This window comes from Semicossyphus pulcher, unplaced genomic scaffold (genome assembly GCF_022749685.1).
Source record: "Semicossyphus pulcher isolate SPU_LCO1_2020_fin unplaced genomic scaffold, fSemPul1.0.p SCAF_10, whole genome shotgun sequence".
NCBI classification, from domain to species: domain Eukaryota; kingdom Metazoa; phylum Chordata; class Actinopteri; order Labriformes; family Labridae; genus Semicossyphus; species Semicossyphus pulcher.
In genome coordinates, this window is record NW_027211604.1 from 11,826,206 (window position 1) to 11,851,248 (window position 25,043).

General features: G+C 40.6%; 1 protein-coding gene across 1 annotated transcript in view; it reads left to right on the plus strand.

Annotated features, from left to right (window-relative positions):
- The window catches only part of LOC138600446 (neurexin-2-like), a 45,419-nt gene extending 21,313 nt beyond the window's left edge, over positions 1–24,106 (plus strand). The window contains exons 7-15 of the mRNA XM_069671873.1: positions 4,555–4,984; positions 6,661–7,044; positions 7,847–8,050; positions 16,220–16,339; positions 16,428–16,809; positions 17,806–17,996; positions 19,143–19,316; positions 20,212–20,331; positions 24,048–24,106. Of these exons, the coding sequence (XP_069527974.1) occupies positions 4,555–4,984; positions 6,661–7,044; positions 7,847–8,050; positions 16,220–16,339; positions 16,428–16,809; positions 17,806–17,996; positions 19,143–19,316; positions 20,212–20,331; positions 24,048–24,106 (2,064 nt within the window). The remainder of the gene's footprint in view (positions 1–4,554; positions 4,985–6,660; positions 7,045–7,846; positions 8,051–16,219; positions 16,340–16,427; positions 16,810–17,805; positions 17,997–19,142; positions 19,317–20,211; positions 20,332–24,047) is intronic.
- Positions 24,107–25,043: the final 937 nt, after the last annotated feature.

The following is a 25,043-nucleotide window of genomic DNA, read 5'->3' on the forward strand; positions in this document are numbered from 1 at the left end:
TCATTAAATGCTTATAAACTGTGAATAGGCTTTGCTTCTTATCCTCATTAAACCCAGCTGCATGCGATTCAGCCGAGAGTACCATGCTCCAAGGACAGGGCAGACACTTAGACACAGGATACATAAAATTAAGGAAGCAAACAGAGTAGAAATAACCTGACTGAGCGCGTAACAGCGGCAGCAAATTGAAGCCGAACATAACAAGCAGCAGCAGCTTCCTGTGTGAGTTAGAGCTTGGCAGATTGTAAAGACTGTCATATTGTCTTGTTAACAACTGATTGATGACTTATTTAAAAATTGCTACAGACTGTGTGCATCTTCAGTTATGTGCCAGAACAAGAGTATAGAAGATTTATTTTCAGTTTCAAATTATCTCAGTGGAAGCAAGTCAAGAGTGTGGTTTTATTTACTAAGAATCCTTTTTATACGTTTATTTAGACGGATAGTCTGATAGGGACACTGGGTCTATGTCTCTAGTAAAACCTGGTGCATTAGTGACGGGCATTTAAAGCAAAAATACTATTCGATATTCACTGGGAACTATTCGACTATTTTTCAAAGATTGGACTCTCACAGCGCTATACCCGTTTTACGAGCACCTGACGCTTATGCTTTCTTCTTCTATTATTTAATGGCGTTAGAAAAAAAAACTTCAGACGCGCTTCAGCCACCGTCTGGCGGTAGTGCCGCATTACAACCAGGTTAAACAATGGAAAAAATCTAATTTTAAGATGAGATAAAAGTCGCTTGAACATTTACATTAATGACTATTAGAATATTAATAATTCACGACCCATCTCAAGTAGCCAGTTTTATCTCCACACTTTGCTTTAGAGCTAGCCAAATCACGACTGCAAAGCCTCCGTTTTGTGGAGACTATATTCATATCAGAGAAGTGAAATTGTCTGACCATCTGTTTGTTATATTAAGAGCATCCAGTGACATCAGCACCACTGCTCATGCCTGATTGCCGGCAGCCAGTAGGCCTTTGACTCTGTGTGTAAAGCCAATGTGTTTGAATGCCAGGTCGCTTCTGCAGACTCTTGGTCACAGCAGTAGTCTGTTTTCTTCCACTGTAACACAATGGGTAAACGAGAAGTTTAGTAAGGTTTTGGCCTAAAGATGACGTGGTTAAGTTTAACAAAAACATTACGGTGTGGGTTAAAATCATATCTCAACTGTGGGACTAAAACCAGTGTCTCCTGTGTTGTTTGACACAAGCATCATCCCCGACTGCCAACCCTGGGGGACCTTATCGGCCTTTCTACTACATCTCCAAGAGCAGTTGCTCTGAGTGCCTGATATTGCCATGGATGGGTTTTACATTGGAGTTTGTTGAAAGCTAGGTGTGCCTCAGGCAGCCACTAAAGGCTATCTTGTGCGTCAGGTGGAGATGCCAAGAGCATTTGGCAACTTGGGGATGATCATGTGCTGGTGATCAAACAGTTGTTTTCTTGTTCAGATGATGGAGCCTCTGCGTTATTAAATCGGTGCACTTGGCACAGCTTTGCCTCTCAGTGTACTATCCTGGCACCTTCCCAGGCCTTTTCACTATATACATTTTTTTTTCGAGATATCATAATTGTATTCCCAGTGTGATATTGCTGCATTTTCCATCTGGCAACACTGCCATTAAATGTGAACAGACATTCAGGGTTCACCATGAAGTATGAATCATTCAGTCTTTGATCCCCCGACGTTTTCTCTTATGCAACAATGAGGCTGACATTTGAGGTTTTGCGTGAAATGTCGAGAAAACAACCAGAAAGATTGTGATGAGATTTGCAACAGTTAATTAAGGCTGGTAGAGAATAAATTAGTTTTGTGATGCCCTAAAATGTTTTTATGTACGATCATTTGGTCAAAATTTAAATTTGTCACTACATTGGACTTTCCCATCATCCTTAAATGTACTTCCAAAGTACTAAAAACACATGTTGGTATGCTAACATGCTAAATAAAGATAGTGAACCTATTAAATATTAAATATCAGCAGGTTAGACTTGGTTTTGTAAACATTTTAGCATGCTAATGTTAGCATTTGGAAGTACAGCCTTAGAAAGCTACTTTGAGTTTTTATATTAGCATGAATTCATGCAGTACACACTTAAAATTAAAGTGTCTTTGTCGTAGTATTGGCTGTATTATTTAATAAAGTACATGACATCAACATTTTAAAGCAATCAAGCATCAACTGAATGATTTCAGATGGAGTCTCTACATAACTATCTGCAGTATGAATACAGCAAAATGAAAATGAGATGTTATTTATGGACAGATTGTTGTCCCAGCACCGCTGCCAATGCTGCAACCTCCGCTCTGTAGGCGGTGTGCCTGGTGGTGGTGCTTAGACCTACAGCTGCTGTGTGTTCTCACACTGATGAACTGTAGGCAAGCAGGGGGAGGGTGACGGGGTAAAGAGTCGTGAAGATGGGGTGACAAAACAAAAAAAGTCCCGGTAATGAGGGTGAGCGGTGGCACAGCGAGAGCTGATCTAACAGGATCAGCCTGCCAAGAAATCCAGGAGCCAGGTTCAGAGGCGGGTCAGTGTGAGCCAGAGCTGTATAAGCAGAGGATCTATTGAGGGGGAAATCTGTCTTATTGTATTGAATGTAGAGAGTGTAGGCCGTGACTAATCCCCCTAGACGTTACATGATAAGAGATGTGAGTGCTGCTGGGTAGAGGCCATCAGGTTCATCAGGTACAGGAAAAATAATGGCCACTTTCAGACAAATGTCACGACTACAACAACCTGCAGGGAGAGATGAATTTGTCTTTGAAGCTACCCGCTTATTGGCCCGTCGTTTGTGTGCCCACAGGATATCCCGGGCCACATCATTAGGTTCCTCTACTTTAATGCTTCAAAGATTGGGCCCAATTTGTATATGAGGAATGTGCTCGTACGGCAAGAAGATCTTATTCTCAGACTGCTGTTATTCTGCACTTGAGCATGAAAGACATGGGAGAGCTTTATTCTTGTGTTTTGGGATACTCTGTAATCCTTGTCACATACAACAGGCGTCTGAATTGGTGAAATAGGATTCCACTTCCTGTATTGTCCTTTGGCTTATGCAATAGCCCTGCAGAGGTCACAGCGTGCCTTTTTGTTAGATGTGGTTACAAACAATGTCTGTATATAACACTAACACCCTGTCCCCTCTTTATGCGAGTGGCTGTTTGATTGACTATCCTGTTTTAACAATCGCCTGTTACACTCATTTCTCGATGGTCAGTTGTACCATCTGATTTCGCTGCTTAATTAGTCACACTGAGGCGGTGTGAAGTGTGATATTGGCTCAAATTGCCTCTCCGCTCGGCTGTGAGTCCTCCGTGCAGTGTGCTGTGTCACCTCAGGCGGTGACGGGTTTCTGAGCTGTGTGGCAGATAACAGTGGGCTCCGGGTGACTTACAACTGATACAAAATGAGACAAGGGCTGTCGTTTCCTGCTGTGCATATTGATGAACCCAAAATAATACAGTCGCCGCACAAAGAAGCCAGGCGTTTTATCGAAATGTGCTTTCGGTTCAAACTGAGCTCTATACATTTTGAGTTAGGTATAAAATCTGCAAAAAGGTTCGGTACTTCCGTCTGTTTCCTGTGATTGATCTAAAATACTTCATCAATAGCCAGACTTTCCTCAAAGACAGAGGGAGGTCTATTGTGCGTTCACTGCAGACTGAGTGCAGAATCTGCTTCTGCGTCATGAGATCAGCACTATAAATGAACACTCAAGTTTATGCCCTCTTCCATTTACTTATTTTAGCTCTTTGGATAATAAATTGTGTTGTGCTTTCAAATAGATCGAGTCCACCTCTCTCCCACCCACCATCTCTGCTAAATCACTTTACTTGGTATAAAAACACATAATTATTTGTCATTTTGTAGGTGCTCTGCCTGCGATTCCCCCGCTCTAGTTTAAATTTATTCCACTGTCAGACCCATTGTGCTTCCCTGAGTGAAGTAGCTAATGGTTTTAAATGTAAATGTTTGCGTTTGCATTCAAATCTTAATGCTTTTTTCCAATCGCACAAGTATTTTAGCTCTCGCTGCCTTCCTTTTAGTGGCAATTTTGGACGCCTTCTTCAGATGTAAAAACAGGCAGACTCATTGTGTGGTGAGGAAGCTTCTCTGGTCTCACAAATAATTAAAAACAGTCAGCTTTTAACTTTGACAAATAGTAAAATACATTGTGTTCAGTCCTTTATGTTTCTTCCCTCTCTGCATGAATACACAGCAGGAGTCAGGAACATTTTAGTGGGACAAGAACGATTGATTCCTTTCATTTCTAATTAATGCATTAAGAGCTTCCACATCCACATAAATACACGTGCGGGTTTGTTGGACACAACTCAACAAATTAAATCATCGGGACATTTTCTTACTGAGCTCTGAGTCCAGGAATGATTCATTGTGTTTTTTTCTGCGTGTCCTTGTGAATGGCGCTGTGTCATATCGATTCTAGTATTTATCGATGAGTAATATTCCAACCTTTGCTCTGAATTTATTGCTCTCTCCAGCTGTCATCTCACCACGACATCTCTCTCATTTATTAGGTGGTCTACAAGAATAATGAGTTTAGACTCGAGCTGTCGCGGCTGGCTGAACAGCGAGACCCTAAGATCAGTATCCATGGTGACCTGATATTCAGCTGCGAGAATGTGGAAGCCCTGGAGCCGGTCACCTTCGACACGCCGGCTGCCTACTTGACATTGCCCAGGTGGAACACAAAAAAGACGGGCGCCATATCTTTTGACTTCCGCACCACAGAGCCCAGTGGCCTGCTGCTGTACAGCCATGGCAGCCTGCAGGGAACGCCGCCTGACAGGAAGCCCCGGGCCGACTTCTTTGCCATAGAGCTGCTGGATGGATTTCTCTACCTGGTCATGGATATGGGCTCTGGCAGCATCAAGATGAAAGCAAGTAACAAGAGGCTGGATGATGGAGAGTGGTGCCATGTGGACTTTCAGAGGAAAGGGCGAAGCGGTAAGAACATAATGTCTGCTTGTGAAGGCAGGGGAAGCCTTCTGTCTGCTGCTGTTACTGTGTTTCTCCACATTAAGCTGAGGAGGAGAAAAGGTTCCAAACTGAAATTCTCCTATTCACCACATTCACATGGCGGCCATTCCTCTCTGACATCACGCTCAGGGTGGGAAGCTACAATGTGGTTATGGTGTTGTCGTGCTGTGTCCCAGGTTTTCAGTCATAAGAGCATAGGGAATAATACGGTATGTGGTCATTACTTTTCCGAGATTTTCTGATTGATCATTAAATGAAAACACAATGAGGCATATTCCAAGTTACAACAACATATCTAATAAACTATTAGCGACCATTGGATAACAGCTAATTCAGCCACTTCCTAGCTAGGAACTGGCTGATTTCTAACATTACCTTAGTCTAACATGAGCAAGTGAATGATGGTAGCGAATTGCTTACCAAATATGTTCTCTTAGCGCCTTTCCCTTGTAACCTATATCACTTTTAAAAGGTAATGTTAGCATGCAGCACTACCTACTGTTGCTAACCGTTATATTAGCTAGGAAGTGTCCGAACACTTACAGTCAGTGGGTTACAAAAAAGTTGTTTTTACAGTGCCTTTCCTTTATATCATATAGGCTATCACTTTCAAAAGGTAATGTTAGCATGCAGCCACTTCCAAGCTTACGTTTTTATTAGCTAGGAAGTGGCTAAATACTAACATTAGCTATTGTGTAATGGTTACAATATTAATTATCTTAATGCCTTTTCTACTGTATTGTAAACCACCTTTAAAAGGTAATGTTAGCTTGCAGCTATTCCTATCCAACATTTATATTAGCTAGGAAGCAGCTAAATACTAACATTAGCTGTTGTCTCACGGTAGCTAATGGTGTATCAATTATGTTGTTTTAACTTGAAATATGGCCAGATGTCCCTCAGGAAATTCACTGTTCATGGTTTATTCAGTAGCGGAAAAATCTGGAAGCATTGAAATCATATTTGTCGTATTTTCTACATGTATATGATTAACAACCTGGAACGCAGCAGTTTGACTTTACACAGTACTTGGAGAGTGATGTCAGAGGAAAATGGCTGCGGTAGGATTTTGGTCAATGCCAGCATTGATACAGCCACGTTGGCATGCACTTGCCTTTTTATTCCCTGCAGTGAAACAGGCATGCAGATTAGGATTTAATTACAATGATATTTATAGTAAGCTACAATTTGTGTGTGACATTTTAAAAACCATGTTAACCTGTTTCCAAAGTGGCCAATTATAGTCAACCATCTCAAATCTGGCCTTATTAGTACAATCCAAATGTCTGCCTTATTAGTAGAAGCCAGAAAACACATGCAGTTCTTTCCCTATTCCCTCCTTCACATTTCTATAAATACATTTTCTTCCATCTCAAGCAGGCACAGATTTGTCATTTATAATGCTTTACTTTTTCCATAGCAAGTTTGAGTTTGTAGTCTCTGCTTTGCTCAAAAACATCAAGTGCCAAGGACTGGCAGTGCTGTTTCTTAATCCACAGTTTTAAAGACAAGCAGAGAGTAGTGCCCACTTCCTCAACCTCACAGTTTTTTTTCTCACTTCTCACTTAGCACAACCCACACACACCTGTCTTCATTTTTCCAACAAAAACACTGTGTAAGTTGACTCACTGCCTGCCCTACAGGCTTTATCTCGGTGAACAGCCAGAGCGTCCCCTTCTCTGCTAATGAAGGCAGTGAGATCCTTGACCTAGATGGCGACATGTATCTCGGAGGTTTACCTGAGGATCGCCAGGCCCTCATGCTCCCCCCCGAGGTCTGGACGGCATCCCTCGGCCTCGGCTACGTGGGCTGTGTGAGGGACCTCTTCATTGACGGACAGAGCCGTAACCTGTGGAGGCTGGCGGAGATCCAGAGCACTACAGGTGTCAGCAACCTCTGTACCCGAGAGACTCATGTCAGGTGTGCCAGAGACACGTGTGCTAACGGCGGACTCTGCAGGGAAGGCTGGAACCGGCACATTTGTGACTGCAACGGTACAGGCTACCTGGGTCCAAGCTGTGAGAAAGGTAAGAGTTTCTGTGAAGGATGGGAGAGGATAAGTGATTTTAAAATAGTGCTGCAAAGCTCTTAACACACTTTGGCCAGTATTTTATTTATTAACTTAGCTGTGTAGGAGCTGTAGAGTCTGCACAGAATGGAAAAATGAAGAGACAAAGAAAGCTCATTATCAGGCCGTAATGCTCAGGCCTCCGAAACTATAACAATTTAATTTGCAATGCACCGTGATCACCTACATACTAAATGATGTCACAGCTTTCCAGATTAGAGCTGTACATCCTCCACATTCCCTGTATACAATAAGAAGACCAAAGAAAATGCAGTTTCAATCACAACCAGTATTTGTTACATTATAGTGATTTATTAATGATGTCAGTATCACAAGGTTGCCAGTGCTGTGAGCGTTTCATTAAGAATGCAGTGCCGTTTCGGCCTGAATCACGCTGCGTTCACCATGCAGATGGTTTTCTCACGGAGAGGCCAAATTACACAGATCCATTGGCAGCTAATAGTATGAGGGATGTATGAAAATCCCCCTTGTATTGCACTATGATGGGTATAAATCCTTCATAAATTTGATTGCTGCTGCAATCTCGCCTGTCTGTCTCCGTATGCTCCAGGCCTTTTCTGCCATCTGCTGCAGCCGGTGAAAACTGCAATCTAAAATTATATCATGCAGCACCTGAGATAAGCTCGAGCAGAATTCAGGGTTCATTAGAAAAAGGGCCTTTTTTCTGCTTTTAATTTTTGGGATGTGATTTTCTCTGGGGTTCAACATCTGCTAACGCTTCCCCTCCCTGAAATCCGTAGAGGCCACCATGGTGAGCTATGATGGCAGCATGTATCTGAAGGTGGTGCTTCCAAGGACGATTCACACAGAGGCCGAGGATGTTTCCCTCCGCTTCATGTCCCAGAGGGCCTTTGGGCTGCTGATGGCCACCACCTCCCAGGAGTCAGCGGACACCCTGCGTCTGGAGCTGGACGGAGGGAAAGTGAAGCTCACTGTGAACCTGGGTAATGCTGCTGTGGGAATGAGAGCGGATAATACCAGTTGACCTTTTAGGACGTGTCACCTAGCCAGAGATCTCATGATACTAGTTTTGTCTCAGACTCTTTCATTCCCATCTTCATACACGATCACTGCAGTTGCTTAAAAACATTATCAGCACATCCCTTGATTCTTTTGCATGTTGCAAGAACAGATCCAATTTATTAACGCGTAAATTAGTGGGTAAAAAAAGATGTATCCTTTATTTATCCCTGGGGGGAAATTCTGGTGTTACAGTTCCTCTGACACAGAGGAAGCATAGAGAAATAGATGGCATAAAATAGAAGTAAGAAAATTAAATGCATTAGATACAATAAAAGAAGAAATAAAGAAACAGATTTAATGCTGAGAAGTGGATCTATGGTGATTTAAATATGAATGCCAGAATAAAGTTAAATGCAAAATAAGTTACATACATGTTAGTTGTTCACAAATGACCACAATATGCATGTACAGTCCATGTATGGTCGCCTTCAAATCCAGGCGACACTATGATAAAATAGGGACCTAACATATGGGATGTAGTCAAGGACATTTCTTAATTACACGTTTTGTTTTGTTTGTCAAATATGTTTAAGGAAAATGAAAAAAACATGTCTAATGAAATACAGCTTCAATGTTGCTTCATTTAATCCATCCAACATTAGACTAAATAAGTATTGTCAATTTAAAGTGTTGTGTAGAAATAATACTTTTATACAAACAAATAGTTTCCTTTATTTCCCTCATAGAATAGAATACAGTAGAGTAGAATAGAACTTTATTAATCCCAAAGGAAATTCTTGTGCGAGGTTGCTCCAAAGTTACAGTACAAAAAACGAGAAATACAAAACTAGAATATAAGTGAAATATACAATATAAAGTGTAAAGTCATATATCAGTTGTATAGAAAGAGATCACTTGGAGTTTAAAACTGGTTGATATTTAAATTGCATTTAAAGGAATAGTTTAATCTTTTAAAAAAAATACCAGGGGAACAAATACAATAGCCTGGTTCTGTCAGAGGGTAAAAAAACATCTGCATACCACCACCTCTAAAGCTCTCATTTGTTAATTAGTACAAAACGCGAGATGAAAACAACTATTTTGCTGGTTTATGGGGTGCCTAAGTATCAGACTATTTCTTAGCCATATACTGTAGTAACTTCGCTGGTTTCATCACCCAACGTAAAAGAGCAAATTGTCTTACAATAATGCTTTGTAATTGTTATAATAATACTTAATTGTCCAACTAGTTTGTTTTCTGGCTGCTGGCTAAAATGTAGCTTAACATTTGACGGACCGATTTCAGAGCTGTATTTATCTTCTCATTTAACTCTCCACCAGAGAGAGAATATTTCCTTTAGCTTGAAGTCTTTGGACATTATGCTTTCAGAGTAGTATGTGTTTTGACCACAAGTCAAACAGGACACCTACAACAATCATAAGTACACATATTTCAATTACACTTTGAAGAGAAATGGTGGAGCTAAGGGAGCTAAGACACGCCGTTTAGTGAAGGCTCACATTATGGAGGAAAGTGGGGGTAGAGAAGACATGCAGCAAAGGTCTGCGGGTGAATCGATCCATGAATAACCTCAGTGATATAGTATGCAGCTTAACTTTTTAACGAGCTAAAATGTGTATTTATATAGTATGAGATATATTGCCTTTTATTCTTCGATTTAGCACAAAACTGAGCAGTCTATTTGAAACAAATCCAGAATGTTTGATCTAAAATCAATCTTTGAAGAAGAAATGTATTTAATAGAAAGAACGGTGGAAAACTCAAGGGGTTTGGTGCTGAATTAAGCAACTGTAGGTGTGTATGTTCTCCCCCTTCTCTCTTTCTCTCGTTCTATCCTACTCTCTCTTTCTCTCTCTCAGTTCATCCAGGGGTCAGGTCCCATCTGACCATCTCGGCTCTTTCAGCCCTTCAATGGCTTGTCTGCAGTTCAAGGAGAAGGCAGTCAGAGACCAGATCCATTATCACGCTGAGATATTACCACTTTGACTGCTCGCGCTGTAGATGTGACCAGTGAAGTTCCCACCCCTCACATTTACTGACCTGTCCAGTTTAGAGTCGCCTCACTGAGCGGAGGGCGCCAGGGATGGACACACACACACACACCTACACACACGTACACACACCTGGTGCAGAAGGTCTCTCTGGTCTCTGGCTGTCTGTATCCACTGCTCTGTGATGGTTGACAGCTTGAGAGCACTCCGCAGCCACATGACTTACACCAATGTATTCATGTACAGTCAGATGATTTGGGTTTATTATTCAGGGCATGCAAATGATGAGTGGGTGAATCCATTTTGAGGCCAAAAATTTGAATACTGCCAATGGATTTAGAAAATATTAACCGCTTTAGACGTGTGGAAACGTTAGCGAAGCATCACATTTGTGCTTTTTTTTTTCATGGTTTAAGGTTCATTGTGGCTGCAGGTTGTGCAAATCGCCCTTTTCCTCTGTGTTTAACATGGAAAATATATTTCCATCAGGCCTGCGGAACAAGTGAGAGACTGCATTGTTTCAGTGAACAGCAGTTTGAGTTAAAGAGTTAAGACCGATCGAGGTTTGGGATTTTGGGTAGAGGTGTGTTGGGTACAGAAGCTCAGATTTCCTCAACCGTACAGTACGTTATCAATCACATTAATGTGTGCCTCGCTTTTGAATGCATGAAGGTTATCCTTAACTATCCAAAACATTAAAACTAATCCACATGCATATCCTTAAATATACAAGAAGTTTTATGTCTGAAAAAATAGATAATTATTTTGTTTGTAGTCCAAATTCTGCATAGTTCCAGTCATTGCGATAACATACAAATCTATTATCCTTCAGTGGCCACTTTCATCTCATCTTTGAAATTAATTTGGCTCCTTTGGGAGGAGGATTTTAGATGGTTTATTCAGTTTTACATCTTAAAATCTTCAACCAAATCTCACACAGGTTCCATTTTTCTTATCTGCTTCAGACAATTTTCTTCCCCGCGCTGCATGTTTGCTGTCCTACCCCAAAGCACCTGCGAGTAAAATCATCAGTAGGTGTATCTGAAACAGTAAAATCCATTTAGCAACGGTAAATGTAAGCCGCCGCATCAGAGCCGATACGACACTAAAAATAAAACTGGTGCACCTCTACTTTTACGGTCAATAAAACTGTTATTGATCCCGACTTCGATCCGCTCTATTATGCTTCCAGCAGTGCCAGACACACGCTGAGGTTTCCCTTTCACTCACTGTGCCTCTTTCTAATGTTATGTACTGTACACTACAGGGAGGAAAGTGGCGGTTTAGTCTCTCGACGCTGTCCCCGGATGGTGGGCTCTGAAAAGCTCTGAACTGTCTGCAGAATGTACCTTTGAAGGATGTGAAATATTCTCCTCTTTTGTGCTGTTCCTTTTTTCTTTTAATCTCACCATCTCACTCTCTCTCTCACCAGATTGTATCAGGATAGACTGTAATCTCAGTAAGTGTCTCCTATGTTTATTTTCTGTACCATGATTTAGAGAAAATGCACTGTGGTATAAACATTTGCCTCTTCTATTCCCTTCTGAAACACAACACAATCCATTGATTCTGCTCCACAGTTCCTCTTGTTTACTGCTGCTTAAATCCCACTCACAAGCGCCATTACAAAGATAAGACCAAGAATGAGACTCCATTGTGGCAAGTGGTTGTAAAGTTTAATATAATTGGATCTTTTTGCTCTAAACTCATAAAATCCCCATTTAGTTACAATTTAAATCACACATTTTCCTCATTATTGCAATCTAATGATGTTGTAATCAAATGTAGCTAAATTTGACCTACAGAAGTCTGCTGTTTAGCTGCTGTCATTCATTGCCTGTGACTAATTTCCTCACATAGCTGATAATTAGGAACAGTTCAAGTACAATTAGCAATTAGCTTTAGTGAGAGAAGCTGTGCTCCGTCTCAGTTTAGAGGGAAATTTAGATTCTGTTACGGGATAATCAGACAGCAGTGGCAGAGCTGAGATCCGTTTAAAAGTGAGACTGATATCTGATCATTAGACGAGTGTGAGACAAGACTGACAGCCATCAAAGACACTGGTTTTACATGTTGAAATATATCAGAGAGCTGTTGTGGCTACTTCCTCTCATTTTAGGGGAGTTTTGAAGTGGAACATTTAAGTAAATTAAATCATAAGATGTCACATTTGCATGACAAATCAGGTATCCAAGTCTTTTTATCTCACTCTGTGATACCCTAGAGATATTATTAAGGATGCGACTTGGACCAGATGTGCTATTAAATGCAAACTGGATAAACTTGTAAAGTGTCAAAAAATCCTTCAACATGAAACAGTATTTAATATAAACATCCAAGAGAAGACAAGACGAGAGCATCCATCAAACGTTCTCAAGAACCGTGGGCTATTTAGACGCGTAAAACGCACTTCCATTGATTAAAAGGCAGATGAATGCCTCCAGCAGATCTTCCTCTCTATCAACACAATTGATTTTCTGGTATTTTTTTATTCTTGTGAAATGGAGCGCCACTTTAGCTTTTCGCTGCAGTGATGTTGGGATTTATGATGTAGATTGTTGCTCTAACCCGATACAGAGAGACAGGCAATTTAAGTTTTGGTTCCGACCGGAGCGGTGTGAGAAACAGATAAAAGCTATTTCCAGTGGAGAGGTGAACGGCTCTCTGATATGGATCATCCAATACAGAGGGGGCTTATGAATGCTTATGAAAGTTATCAGTAAAATCAAGTGTCGGCTGAAAGCTTGCTTCCACACTCTCATGTATGAATAATTACTGGATTCTCTAAAATAAATCGGTTTATGCTCAATTTGCAGCCTGAATATTAGTCCTTATGTCGTATGCACACCTAAATATGAATATTATGTCCAACAACATTTAAGCTTGCCCAGTTTATAAATCAATAACCTGGAGTCTGTACTGTAACTGTTTGTCTCATGTTAATCTATTGATCAGAGCAGCTGATTTAATAGCTATAGCCTGCAGCAAAAAGGAGCACTTTTACTGTCATGACAGATTTACGACACATATATGAGCCTTAGCAACAGTCCATTATGTTGAATGGATTACATTGTTTTTCTCTGATCAAGGTAAGTACTGTGTGTGCGTGCATTTATGAGTGTGTGTGGATGGTTGGACCGACGTGAGGTGTGCATGTACTGTCTCTGTAAACCAGGTCACCTGCAGGAGAGCCATTTGTAGCCATTTTAAGATATGAATTGCAGAAAATAAAAGGTCAAATATGTAGATGAATAATTATGCAAATAGCAGAGGAAAAAATATATTTCACAAGGCTTACTAAAAGAAAAGCTGTTTATCCTTTATCACTTGATATATATGCCCTGAAAATTGCCCTCTCAGCCAGCAGATGGCAGAGTACCATCATGCACCATCCTCAGAAAATATGTACTATATGCATTTCGGAGCAAAATGAACCATCCTCCTGATCAATGATACAGTTTGTGGCTGTGCAACACTGGTGACCTCTGAAGAGCTCAACACTGCAGATGCAATGATGGATGGCTTGTTAACAGATTTTACTGTTGATAACAGCAAACAGAGCCAAAGTTTAAATGGCAGAATGTTCTGCCAAAAAATATTTAAAACATCATCATTTTTCATGTAGACTCATTGTGAATTTTTGTTTCGATCACTTTGAATGTAAGCTTACATGTTTATTGTAGGCTGAAGAATTCAGATTTCCTAGGTGAGGTATCCCACTAGCTTATTTCTGAAGGAATCAGAGAGACAGCACATCTGCAGCAGCCGCTCGAAGCTGTCAGTGGGAGGGTAATGGTTGTAAGAACAAATGTTGCTGCAATGCTCCTGATGAATTCTCCAGAATCTGGGGAATAATGGTATAATACACGGCTTTTCAAGAGGCATTTGTTCCGCAGAATTACAGAATTACCATTACATGCTTTAATTATCACACACATACTGTGTTCGAAGTCTCACTTCACTCATAATGCTTACCTGTATAACCACACCACGCCTTTGAAGTCATCCTTGTTTGAAAACATTAATCAAATTCAATTTTAGCTGAGGATCAAACTGGGCAAAATAAACCTTGTACATGTGTTGCTAGCTCTTGAGCCTGAGTGTGTGAAGGGAAAGGTATCTTGAAAGGAGCCCGCATTTCAAAGGGTTTACAGTCAGATGTCAGTGTGAATACATATTATATTCCACCATTTTGCTCCCCAATGCAGTGTTAGAGAGAGATCACTGTCACTGATGTGAAACAGTCTTTGCAATCAGTTTTTTCATATTATATTTATCATTAAAGGTAAGTTCAGAGGGATTTTTACTCACCTTGTTGGTGTTAAACTATGAAGACAACAACCCCCATGAGCCCACACTGTCTGATTGAGAATCACCTAGCATCAGAAAAAAAAACACCTAGCATCAGAAATTACACTCTTAGCTTTTAAATGCAAATTTTGTTACGACCCACTTTTCAAATCAAATACTTCTGAGTCACAACACAAATAATAGCAAATGTTAGTTATATAATTTATATAAATAGTTTTTATTGATAGAAAACTTCTCTGACTTCTACGACACTGTCTGATTAAAAAAAAAGAAATTTTTTGAAAAAGAACCAGAGCAAGATTTCTGTCTATTTATCCCACGCATTCTCCTTCCTGTGTAAACCTGGCGCCTACATTGCCCACAATGCAATTAGAAAACAACAGATTGGTCGCTACTACTAGCAAAACACACTCAGGTGCGTTATGCTAGTAGGACCTAATATCGCGTTTTGCCGCTAGCATGAAGGACATACGTAAATACAGAGAGCTCCGTACCTCTTTCTTATCGCACCACTCAAGGTATTTTTGTTTTATCTTAAAACTTATTCTACGCTGACTTAAGTGACGTAATTTAAGGCAACATATCAAACTTTGCGCCGACCCTAGGCTACAACTATTTTTTAACATGCGTAGTAACGTAAGTAGAGCGACTAACAGACTTTGATACGTTAAATAGTTTATTTACCATTTCATTTGTACCTAAAGTAGGCCTATCTAACAAAATTATACCCATTTCATGAACGGGAATACAAGACAATACTGTACTCACGAGCATTTCTACTCTGTTTTCTATTTTAGTATTCGGATGTTTGGGTTCAGACGCTAAAACTTGATAGCAGGGAAGCTCCCCTTTGAGAATCACAGATAAGATGAACATGTCCCTACTATCCTATTTCATTACACCAAAGCTGTACCTCTGTTTTCACAATAGAGATTTAGGCGAACAAGGTAAACATTCATGTTTTGTGTTGGGTAGGATTCTAAAGTGGTTTGTTTTTGATTATCTTACTAAATCCATCAAATACTGAGAGAGGGGAGCAGGAATTGGCTTGATTGATCCGTCTGGTGTGTGCAGTCGATATTCAGCAGGTGGATGGAGGTATCATGCGGCTCTGGGTAGAGACACTTGATATGCAGCCCTGGACAAAGTCTCCCGTCGCAGTCTTTATTTCCCCCAGGATGAAAACAGGGAAGTGTTCGGAAACCAGTTGATGTTTTCCATTTATTGCCCTCTGTACGTCCCCTGTAATTCTCCTGCACCCTGAGCTCAATTAGACAGACAAACCCCTAAAGGCGCAGTCAGCTTAGGCATGGCCAATTAGTTTCCCAAGCGATGTCAGAACTCCTTTGAACTGCCGTGTCGGCCTGTTGCATAGGCACTGATTCGGGATGACGGTGCTGCAGTGGCAAGCTTCTGCACTGTGACCTATTTTGAAACCAGTGAAAAAGGGAATAAGAGAGTGCAGAAATTATGAATCTTAGAGCTGTGTGTTTGATCATACCTAACATTAAGACATCAATTAAATAACCCTATAAAGAGAAAACAATCTAATTCACTACAGTATTTTTCTTCTTGCGAACGTCACCCATTCATCCTCAGGATTCGTAGCTCCCACTGCAGTTTCTTTGTTGTGTACAGAATGGAGGCAAATTATCGGTTGCAGGTAAATGTTAATAGCTGTGTGTATGTGAGTGACTGTGTAGTGAATAAATGTATGCGCCCTGGGAAGTGAGTGGTTCTCATGTCGAGAGTTTCAGTGTGAATAATAGAGTTTGTATACTGAGCTCATGTGGTATGATTGTCACTTGACGCTCTCCTCCTCTCAGGCAAGGGACCAGAGATACTCCAAGTAGGCGAGAAGATGAATGACAATGAGTGGCACACTGTGAAGGTGGTCCGGCGTGGGAAGAATTTGCAGCTCTCTGTGGACAATGTGACTGTGGAAGGTACAGTAGTAGGAACGAGGGAAGGAGCTTACAAATATACAGCTATGGAAAGATGCTTGCAATTGAAGCTGCGTCTTTTGTTCCTCAGGCCTCATGACCGGGGCCCACACCCGCCTGGAGTTCAATAACATCGAGACGGGGATCATGACAGAGCGGCGTTTCATCTCCGTCATGCCTTCCAACTTCATCGGCCACCTGCAGGCTCTCTCCTTTAACGGGATGCTGTATCTGGATCAGTGCAAGAACGGAGACATCTCCTACTGCGAGCTGAATGCTCGATTCGGCATGAGGAACATCGTGGCCAATCCTGTGACTTTTCTAACCCAAGCCAGCTACTTGGCCTTCTCCACCTTGCAGGCCTACGCCTCCATGCATCTTTTCTTCCAGTTCAAGACCACCAGTCCCGACGGCCTGATTCTTTATAACTCTGGAGATGGAAGTGACTTCATCGTGGTGGAGCTGGTCAAAGGGTAAGTGGTTGTTGGGACTAATCTACATACAGGGCTGAGGAAAGATAGAAGGGGCTATTTAGGTTTATATTAATTCTGTACATGTATAGTCTTTTGTTTCTGTGCAACAGAACTGAACGCTTTTAGATTAATTGTGCTTTTTATTTTGTTGGCTTAAGAATTACCTAATCGTGATTCATATCTTGAATCAATCCGCCTGCAGCACAGTGGAGGGACACAAAACCGTTTGTTCATCATAAATAATTTTGTTGAAGGGAGCGAAGCAAAGACTGCAAAAACAATATCTCCCGTTACCTCAGCACTAGTGTCATTGTTGCACAACCGTACTCTGGCACACAAATATGTTCCAAATGTTTTATTCATCGTAAATAATTTTAGTGACGGAGAGACACACAAGAAAAGGTTGCCGCATCAGAACAAGCATAGCAACAATTGTAGCCTCCCACTGTCAAGCCTTGCACAGACTTTCTCCCAGTAAGCAATTAGTCAGCAGGAGGCCCTGTTCAGCTCTGGAGCCTGCAGCAGAAGCTCGCACAGACAACACAGACCAAAAAATGGCTCCCAACACTTCTGTCACAGTTTTCAGGCTGCTCAATGTGATGTGTGAAGTGTAGCAGCTTTGTCGTGGATGTTGCTTTACTTTGATTCAAACGAGATTTAGTTTTTGACAATGCTCTGTCATGCCTGAAGCCTTACTGTGTGTGTTTACGTACACTTAGTGTTATTTATTTGAACGTCAACAAAGCCCTAGAAGATTCCTGACTTTGAGCCCCCCTCTGTGATCGTATCAGAAAACAGCCTGGCAGACAGCAGTGCAGGCAGCTGCATGGTCCTGCTTTCCATCAGAATGATTTGATACTTGCTGTAATCACACAACAGTAATAATTCAATGGACGTGAATAATTGAATCACCTAAAAGTGGTAATGCTCGTTTCTAAATGAGGGTTTGTGGAGAAATGATACTGAAAATAGGAAAACTTCTGCATTGTCCTGTAGGTACATTCATTATGTTTTTGACTTGGGAAATGGGCCGTCACTAATGAAGGGAAACTCAGACAAGCCGCTCAGTGACAACCAGTGGCACAATGTGGTGATCTCCCGCGACAACAACAACGTGCACATCCTGAAGATTGATGCCCGCACTGTCACCCAACACGCCAATGGAGCTCGCAACCTAGATTTAAAAGGTAATTAATTACAACACTCAAAAGTATTTGTGTTTTCAATCATATTTCAACACATTCACTATAAAATGGCTGTATCTTAAATTAGATTTTGTTTAAATCACGGTGTATTTTGTCTTTTGGAACTGATAATTACAAGAGATATACAAGAGATTTTTGTTAAGTTTATATATTTGGCTGAAATATCACACTGACAAGACTACACACAGACAGCTGTGTAACTCTGTGAAGGTTTTACATTCGCCAACACCCAGAGAAAAGAAACAGGTGAAGCGCAATAGCGCTGAAAATAAATATATATAATAAAAAAATATAATAAAATGAAAAGACTAGGTTTTATTATATGATTTTATTGTGGGTTTTTTGTTTTGTTTTCTGAATTCCACCTTTAAAAAGCGGATAATGTTTAGTGTTAGTTTTCATTGTTGTAAATGTAAGAGTTCAAATAGTCACCAGACTACAGACTATTATTTTGAAAATGTCTCTAATTGTTTTATCTTTTCCAGAGATGATGAGAGCAGAATATTAGAAACACTGAAACAACACTAACTATGATCTCAATGCTACAATATTGAAATTAATTAAAGCTCCTGTGAGGAACTTTCGGTTTGTGTTGATTTTGGCGCCCCCTGTGGACAAAGCCGTACCTGTACCTGCCGTATCTCTTTGCTGATTTTGTGATTTTTAACAAAAAATCTCATCCTGCTTTCTCTTACAGTCATATGTATCACTCACTTTAAATTTTTGCCCTGGAAAATATAAACAAAGACAGCGTGCAGTTAACCGCTTCGTCTGACACCTACCCCCCGCCAGCAGTGTCGAGCATTAAAAATAACTATATAGAAATAATCAATCTTGTCGCTGATGGTCTGGTTTGCTTTTGTAGGTCATATAGAGTCATCAGAATTAATTTCAGTCTGTTTCATAACCAGCAAAAAAAAACAGCTTTAACCTTTCATACAGTATAATAAAGTGGCCACAATTGTACTCACATGTGTAGGATACCCTCATACATCTTCAGTGTTTCTTTATTGATTTTTTTCCCCTCAGTCGGCCTATGTGTTAGAACGGACACCACCAGCATACTTGGTTGTGGCTAATTAGCTTTGCAAGTGAGAATTTATCTTAACCCGCTCCTGTTCCTCACAGGGGAGCTGTACATTGGTGGTGTTGGGAAGAGCATGTACAGCAGCCTGCCCCGGTTAATAGCATCCCGGGAAGGTTACAAGGGCTGCCTGGCATCCATGGACCTGAACGGCAGACTGCCTGACCTGCTGGCAGATGCCCTCCACAAGGTGGGGGAGGTGGAGCGCGGCTGTGGAGGTGAGACGGGGGAACACACTGTGAGGAACGAAACACCTGTGAATCATTTCTTTAATCTGATCTCCTGTTTTTTCCAACTAGAGAAAATCAGAGCGACTTCTCATTGAAAGCTAATTACTCTGCATTTGTTAAGGTATTACCAGCTTTGTTCAGCGCTCCGTTTTGATTGGCCAGTGAACCCATTGTGTGGTTTTGTAATTTGTGATTATACACGCTTTCATAAAATCACAGTGGCCCAGACTTGACACTGTCAAGTATCACCCCGGGTTGCCATTACTTTAACTGATATTGTTGCACTGGTTATGACAGGAGAGTTACATAAGTGACCCATAGTTCTGCTTGAGGGTGACACTTGTGTAAAGGTCATTGAAACAAAAGTTATCCTCCTCTTTGGAGCATGAATGAGCAGAGTCGAGATCTGATGATTAGAAAATGGCCTGATATTGGTCGACTAAATAAATACAAAAATTACCCTCTTGAGGGAGTGATTGCGCAGAGAATGTCTGAATATTACTTTAGAGCCTTTGTTGTTATGAAAGGAGACACAAATGTAGACAGACAGGCAGGGTTGAGGGCGACATTTCCCCTGTTCCTCAGTGGGCTATTAGTTACCATCAACCAGTCATCAGTTGCATGATACAAGTCTTAACTACCTTGTTTAAACAGCCGTGTTGCCTAGCTGAACCTGCTTTCATTGGGAGCTTGTAAAATACATGTACAAGTAATAAAACCACTTCCCATTAACACTGTCTGCTAAAAGATTCATATCTTTAGTCTTATTTTGCAGTAATGTCTGGCTCGCTATAAAGTATTTATTCCTTCAGGTTAGCAGTGCAGATGCATAAATAAAATGGCGAGACAGCACCTGTTTAAATCTGCTGTCAACCCCCTGCAGGCCCCAGCACCACCTGCACGGAGGACTCCTGCCACCATCAGGGAGTGTGTCTGCAGCTGTGGGAGGGCTTCTCCTGTGACTGCACCATGACAACCTACGGGGGGCCGTTCTGCAGCGACCGTGAGTGCAGATGTGTTTCGCCTGAGTGGGTGGAAGGGTTGGGAAAGTCGACTTTGGTTTATATAGACCACTGGGCACAACAGGGTGAATTATGATTATAAACGCGTAAATATTATAAAATCCTTATAAAAAACACCACTTTGGTTGGTTTAAAGGCTGCATAAATGAGCCATTGTTTTTATTCTATATAACAAGCCCTCTTTTAGTGCGGCTTTGTGGTAACTGGCTGCCAGTCTGTTATTAGTATATCCCAAAATTAGAGCTGTTAAAGAAAAAGAGAGAGAGTCTTTTTTCATTTTAGAAATGCTCCTTTTAATCAAACTCGAAGGTTCCCAACCTTTGGGGCTTGTGGACCTCTAAGATGAAAATAATGTCCACTCGTGGACTATATTGAAAGAGCTATTTTTGAATCTTACCTTTTGAAGGATTTAAAGGCTCTTAAAGGGTGAAAGTATTTCACATCTAAATCAAGAAAATTTTGGGGGGAAGAAATTAAATGTGTTACTGAAATGACTAAAAGTGAAATCTGTCGGTTTTCCTTTTGGCTTTGTGACCTTTTGGTGGAACATTGATCTAAATTGTTGTGATTTTTGGTTCGATGAACAGCAGACTTGTCAGATTTATCTCTCTCCCCTCCCTTAAAACTACAAACAAAAGTGACCTTTGGCAACAGTAGGAACGCAAACACGGCACAACAAATCACCTGGTTGTAATTGGTTGCTTATATAGAATATATACAGAATAGATTAATTGAAACCAATTGCAGCCTCAATGGTGGGAAATCAAACTAAAGACTTGTGGTACGTTTGTGTGAACAAACTTATTTGTACTTATTAGGTAAATAATAATAAAAAAACGCCTCTTAGATAGTTGGTCGAAAGTGACCTAATACAGATGTTTCATTAAATGCGAATGTGTGCCTCATGTTGCACAATGATATGAAGTCTTACATCAAATACAGCAGAATGCTGAGGAGATGTTGGATGCCTTCAAAAAGGCGCCATTACCATCTCTGACAAGTAGATGGTGCACTGTAAATCCATTGATATGCTACTGTACATTAAGATTAGCATAAGAGGATGCATTGCACCTTACTATATCATGGTGAAAGTGACCATGAATGGAGGTCTTCTCGCATATACAGTACATGTGAAATACAGTTGGAGTAAAGAAATGTCAAAGCCTTCTCATTTATGATTAAAAAGTGACATCACAAACATAAACCACTTAACATTTTGCATTGTGGAATATAAATCAGCATATTTAAACTCAATTTTATAAACTACTCAGTTCATTGCTAGGCATGATGGGAAATGTTCCCTGTCACTACAATGCTATCAGTGCTGCCTGCACTGCATACATATCTCAGCTGAGCAGACTGTTGTGTGGAGTCAAGCAGTAAGTTCACGGTCACGGTAAGTCGCTGACTAGTTTGTTAAATACGTCGCTGGAAATTTAATAAACAACGATCTCATCATTTCCACTTTGCAATATAACTCTAATATTACCCTTTTTCCTGCTTACACTTATCTTACATCTGTTTGCTATGTTAGCCAGGGAGCTAGCCAGCTTGTCACAACAGTCAGCTACGTTACAGAGGCTCGACCTCATGCTATGTTGATGAAAACAATGGTAATGCAAAACATGTAAGATTGATCACTATTTAGTCATGTATGAAGCTTTTCTATTCTGCTTTGGTTTGAGTGACACACTCTTTGTCACTGGGTACTTTAGATTCTTATGACTGACATTGTGTCCTTTCAGTGCCACCTTTTATCCTAAAAGAGAGACTGAATGGAAACGGAAACACGTCTATAAATGCTGATGTACTTTTTCATTCTAAAGTGAGGAATCAATTGAATAATAATTGATCCTTTCGTGGCGCCAGGTTACAAAAACCGTCTATACTCACTATAAAGAGCCCGCTGTGTCCAAAATAATAGACTTGACTTTTACCAGAAGCTTTTCATACTTATAATAGCAAGAGATTAACATTAAGCTTATTGGTCTGGTGGTCATGGCAAGTTAAGCTTCATTTGCTGCAGTCATTTAGAAGAACTGCAAGAATCGTGCCTTTGTGGTAATCATTATTGAAATGTGCTGCAGTATTGTTTTAAGAGAGAAGAAGACATTAGACTCTGCAGGAGGGCAATTTAGGGATAATTTGATGCTAGCTCCGAGTGAAAGCGGCGTTCTTGCAATGGACCAAAAGACGACTGTTACTTTAAAGTTTATGTATCTTATTTTATGTAGGGATTTCTGCCAAGTTGCAGTTATTTACTTTAGCTAGATATCAAAAAAAGCTGCTTTGCTTCTCCATTTTTTTCCCAGCAAATTGTGTCATTAATTTTCTCGTTTCCACCATTACAAACTTACACACACAGCCAAATGTTCCTGCTGCTGTAATCTATCGATCTAACCCGAAAATCAATAGTTTGTCCTCTGTAGTCTTTATCTATTACATCCCGTACTGTCCCAAGACTGTGCACCCGGATGAAATTTATATTATGGTGTTCAAGCTGCTTTCTGCATGAGCAAGAGGAAAATATATTGGACCAAACAAGATAGCTGCCCCAGTTTACCGTTCTCTTTGTGCTTTCTGAACTACATTAATACATTCTGGTGCAACTTTACAGAACAGGGACAATTACAATATATTCTGTGAACAGAAAAAAACATTGTTTTGTTGATGAAGCTTTCTGCAGAATGTAAAGTACTGAGAAAACCTCAATGCAACAAATTTACAGGCCTTTTATATTCCCTTGTCTTTTACATTTTCTATGTCTAAAGTGGGGTGCACACTACTAATTTTGGGCCCGATTCCCGCCCTCCCGACAATGTTGTGATGTTTCTAACGAGTATCTTGCCAGATTGTTCTGTGGTGTGAGAGATGTTAAGAGTGGTTTTACTTCCCCCGATCTGCTCGGAAGGCCGTCGTGGCCGCACAAATTTTTAATATTTACCTTGTTGAATATTAACCGTTATCCTGTTGTGTGGGCGGAACCCCGATGACAGCCAAGCACGCACTCAAACAACGCAAACAATAGCCAATGGGGAAGCAAGCTGATTGAAGAAGGAAGCACAACAACCGCAGCCATTGAGACAACAGCAAACAGGGAGCATAAAGTAACATGTACAGCCCATGTTAACGCTGTCTCCACCACTTCATCCACAGTTTGTTGTTGTTTCTTCCTGCCCGTCGTCCACAATGTTTGTTTACTCTAAAGTCTCGTTTGACCAACTGAGTTTTGTGAGATTTCCAGTTTGGAGAGTCGGGACTCTGGTTGTTGGTGAATTGAATCTGTGAGTGTGTGGTGTGCTGTTTTGGCGTAACTATCAGAGCAAAACTGTTAAATCTATGATTTTATATCATCATGTGTGGGGTCTCTCACATTTTCAACATCTGTTAAGATTTGAAAAATGGCATTAGATGATTTCAATGCATTCATTTTAATCACTGTCCTCTCAATCAGTGATTTTCTATATCCACTTTTAATCACCAATACATGAAGACATTTAGCATTTTTCATTGATGTTTTTGATACATGTTTACCTTCATTAAACTGAAAGAGAGAGGAGAGAGATCACATGTTGCTACACAGTTTCATAACCCCGATCATACATTCAAAGGGGCAGACCATAAAAACGCTGCCAAAGAGCACATGAAATACATCTAAGAATTTCTACTTGAGCTTCTATATCTTCTGTAATTGCAGCTACTTGGATGCACGCCACATCATCCCAGCTAGAATTTCTAATGGATGCCCGAGGCTAGACCTTCACAGCACTCTGTCTAACAAGTGTTGCTGACATGAATGTATGTACAGTAATATTTGGTTGCCAGAGACAGAGGTAAGATCTGGCTGTTTGAAGGATATTGAGTAAGACTTTGTTGATTTTGATGGTGTAAAGACGCAGGTCTGTCAATATGACTTTTTAATACCAAATTTCCTGTCAGGAGCTGCCAAAAGCAAATATTTCAAATGCCGCAGAAATCCTCTGCGTACCATTTTTTCCAAAAATGTTTCCTCATAACTGCTACTTTAAACGGCCCTGAAAGTTCCTCTTATATTATCTTACATTATAGCTCTATGATAGCATTGACTGAACTCCACCCATGCCTTTGTAGGAGGAACATTCGTGCCTTTGCAACACTGTTATTGAACAATTAACAACAAACACAACATCTTCAGAAAAATACAATTCAGCTGCAGCATTTTTCTCCAGTGTACAAGGAGGACTGTAAATCATGTGGGTGGTAAATGGCATGGCTGGGCAAACTCAAAGGTCACACCAATACATCAGTCCAACGCAGAGGAAATAACAAGCCTCATGCTTCACATTGAGCCATCATCAACGACATTAAAACAAATGGAAAATGTGATAATAGTGCGAAAACACAAACAAATATGTAGGCAGGACGATGGTTCTGTGAGCATCGGCATTGGTTGGGAAAGTCTGTCTCATCCATGCCACAATCTGCTGCTTTGTTTATCTCGCCAACATTAAATCCTCACAAAAAAAATCCTCCCACTTTTGTCTTTTTCCATGTCTGTGTTTGAGCCCAGAAGGTCACACACACACTCCAAGACAGCAGCTTTAACAAGACAGGAGAGGGGTGTACTTCCTGTTTTTTTTTATTATCATTAAAAATCCTCATCAGAAACAAGCAGAGGTGTAGAAGCTTTAACTATGTTTCCTCAGTATATTTA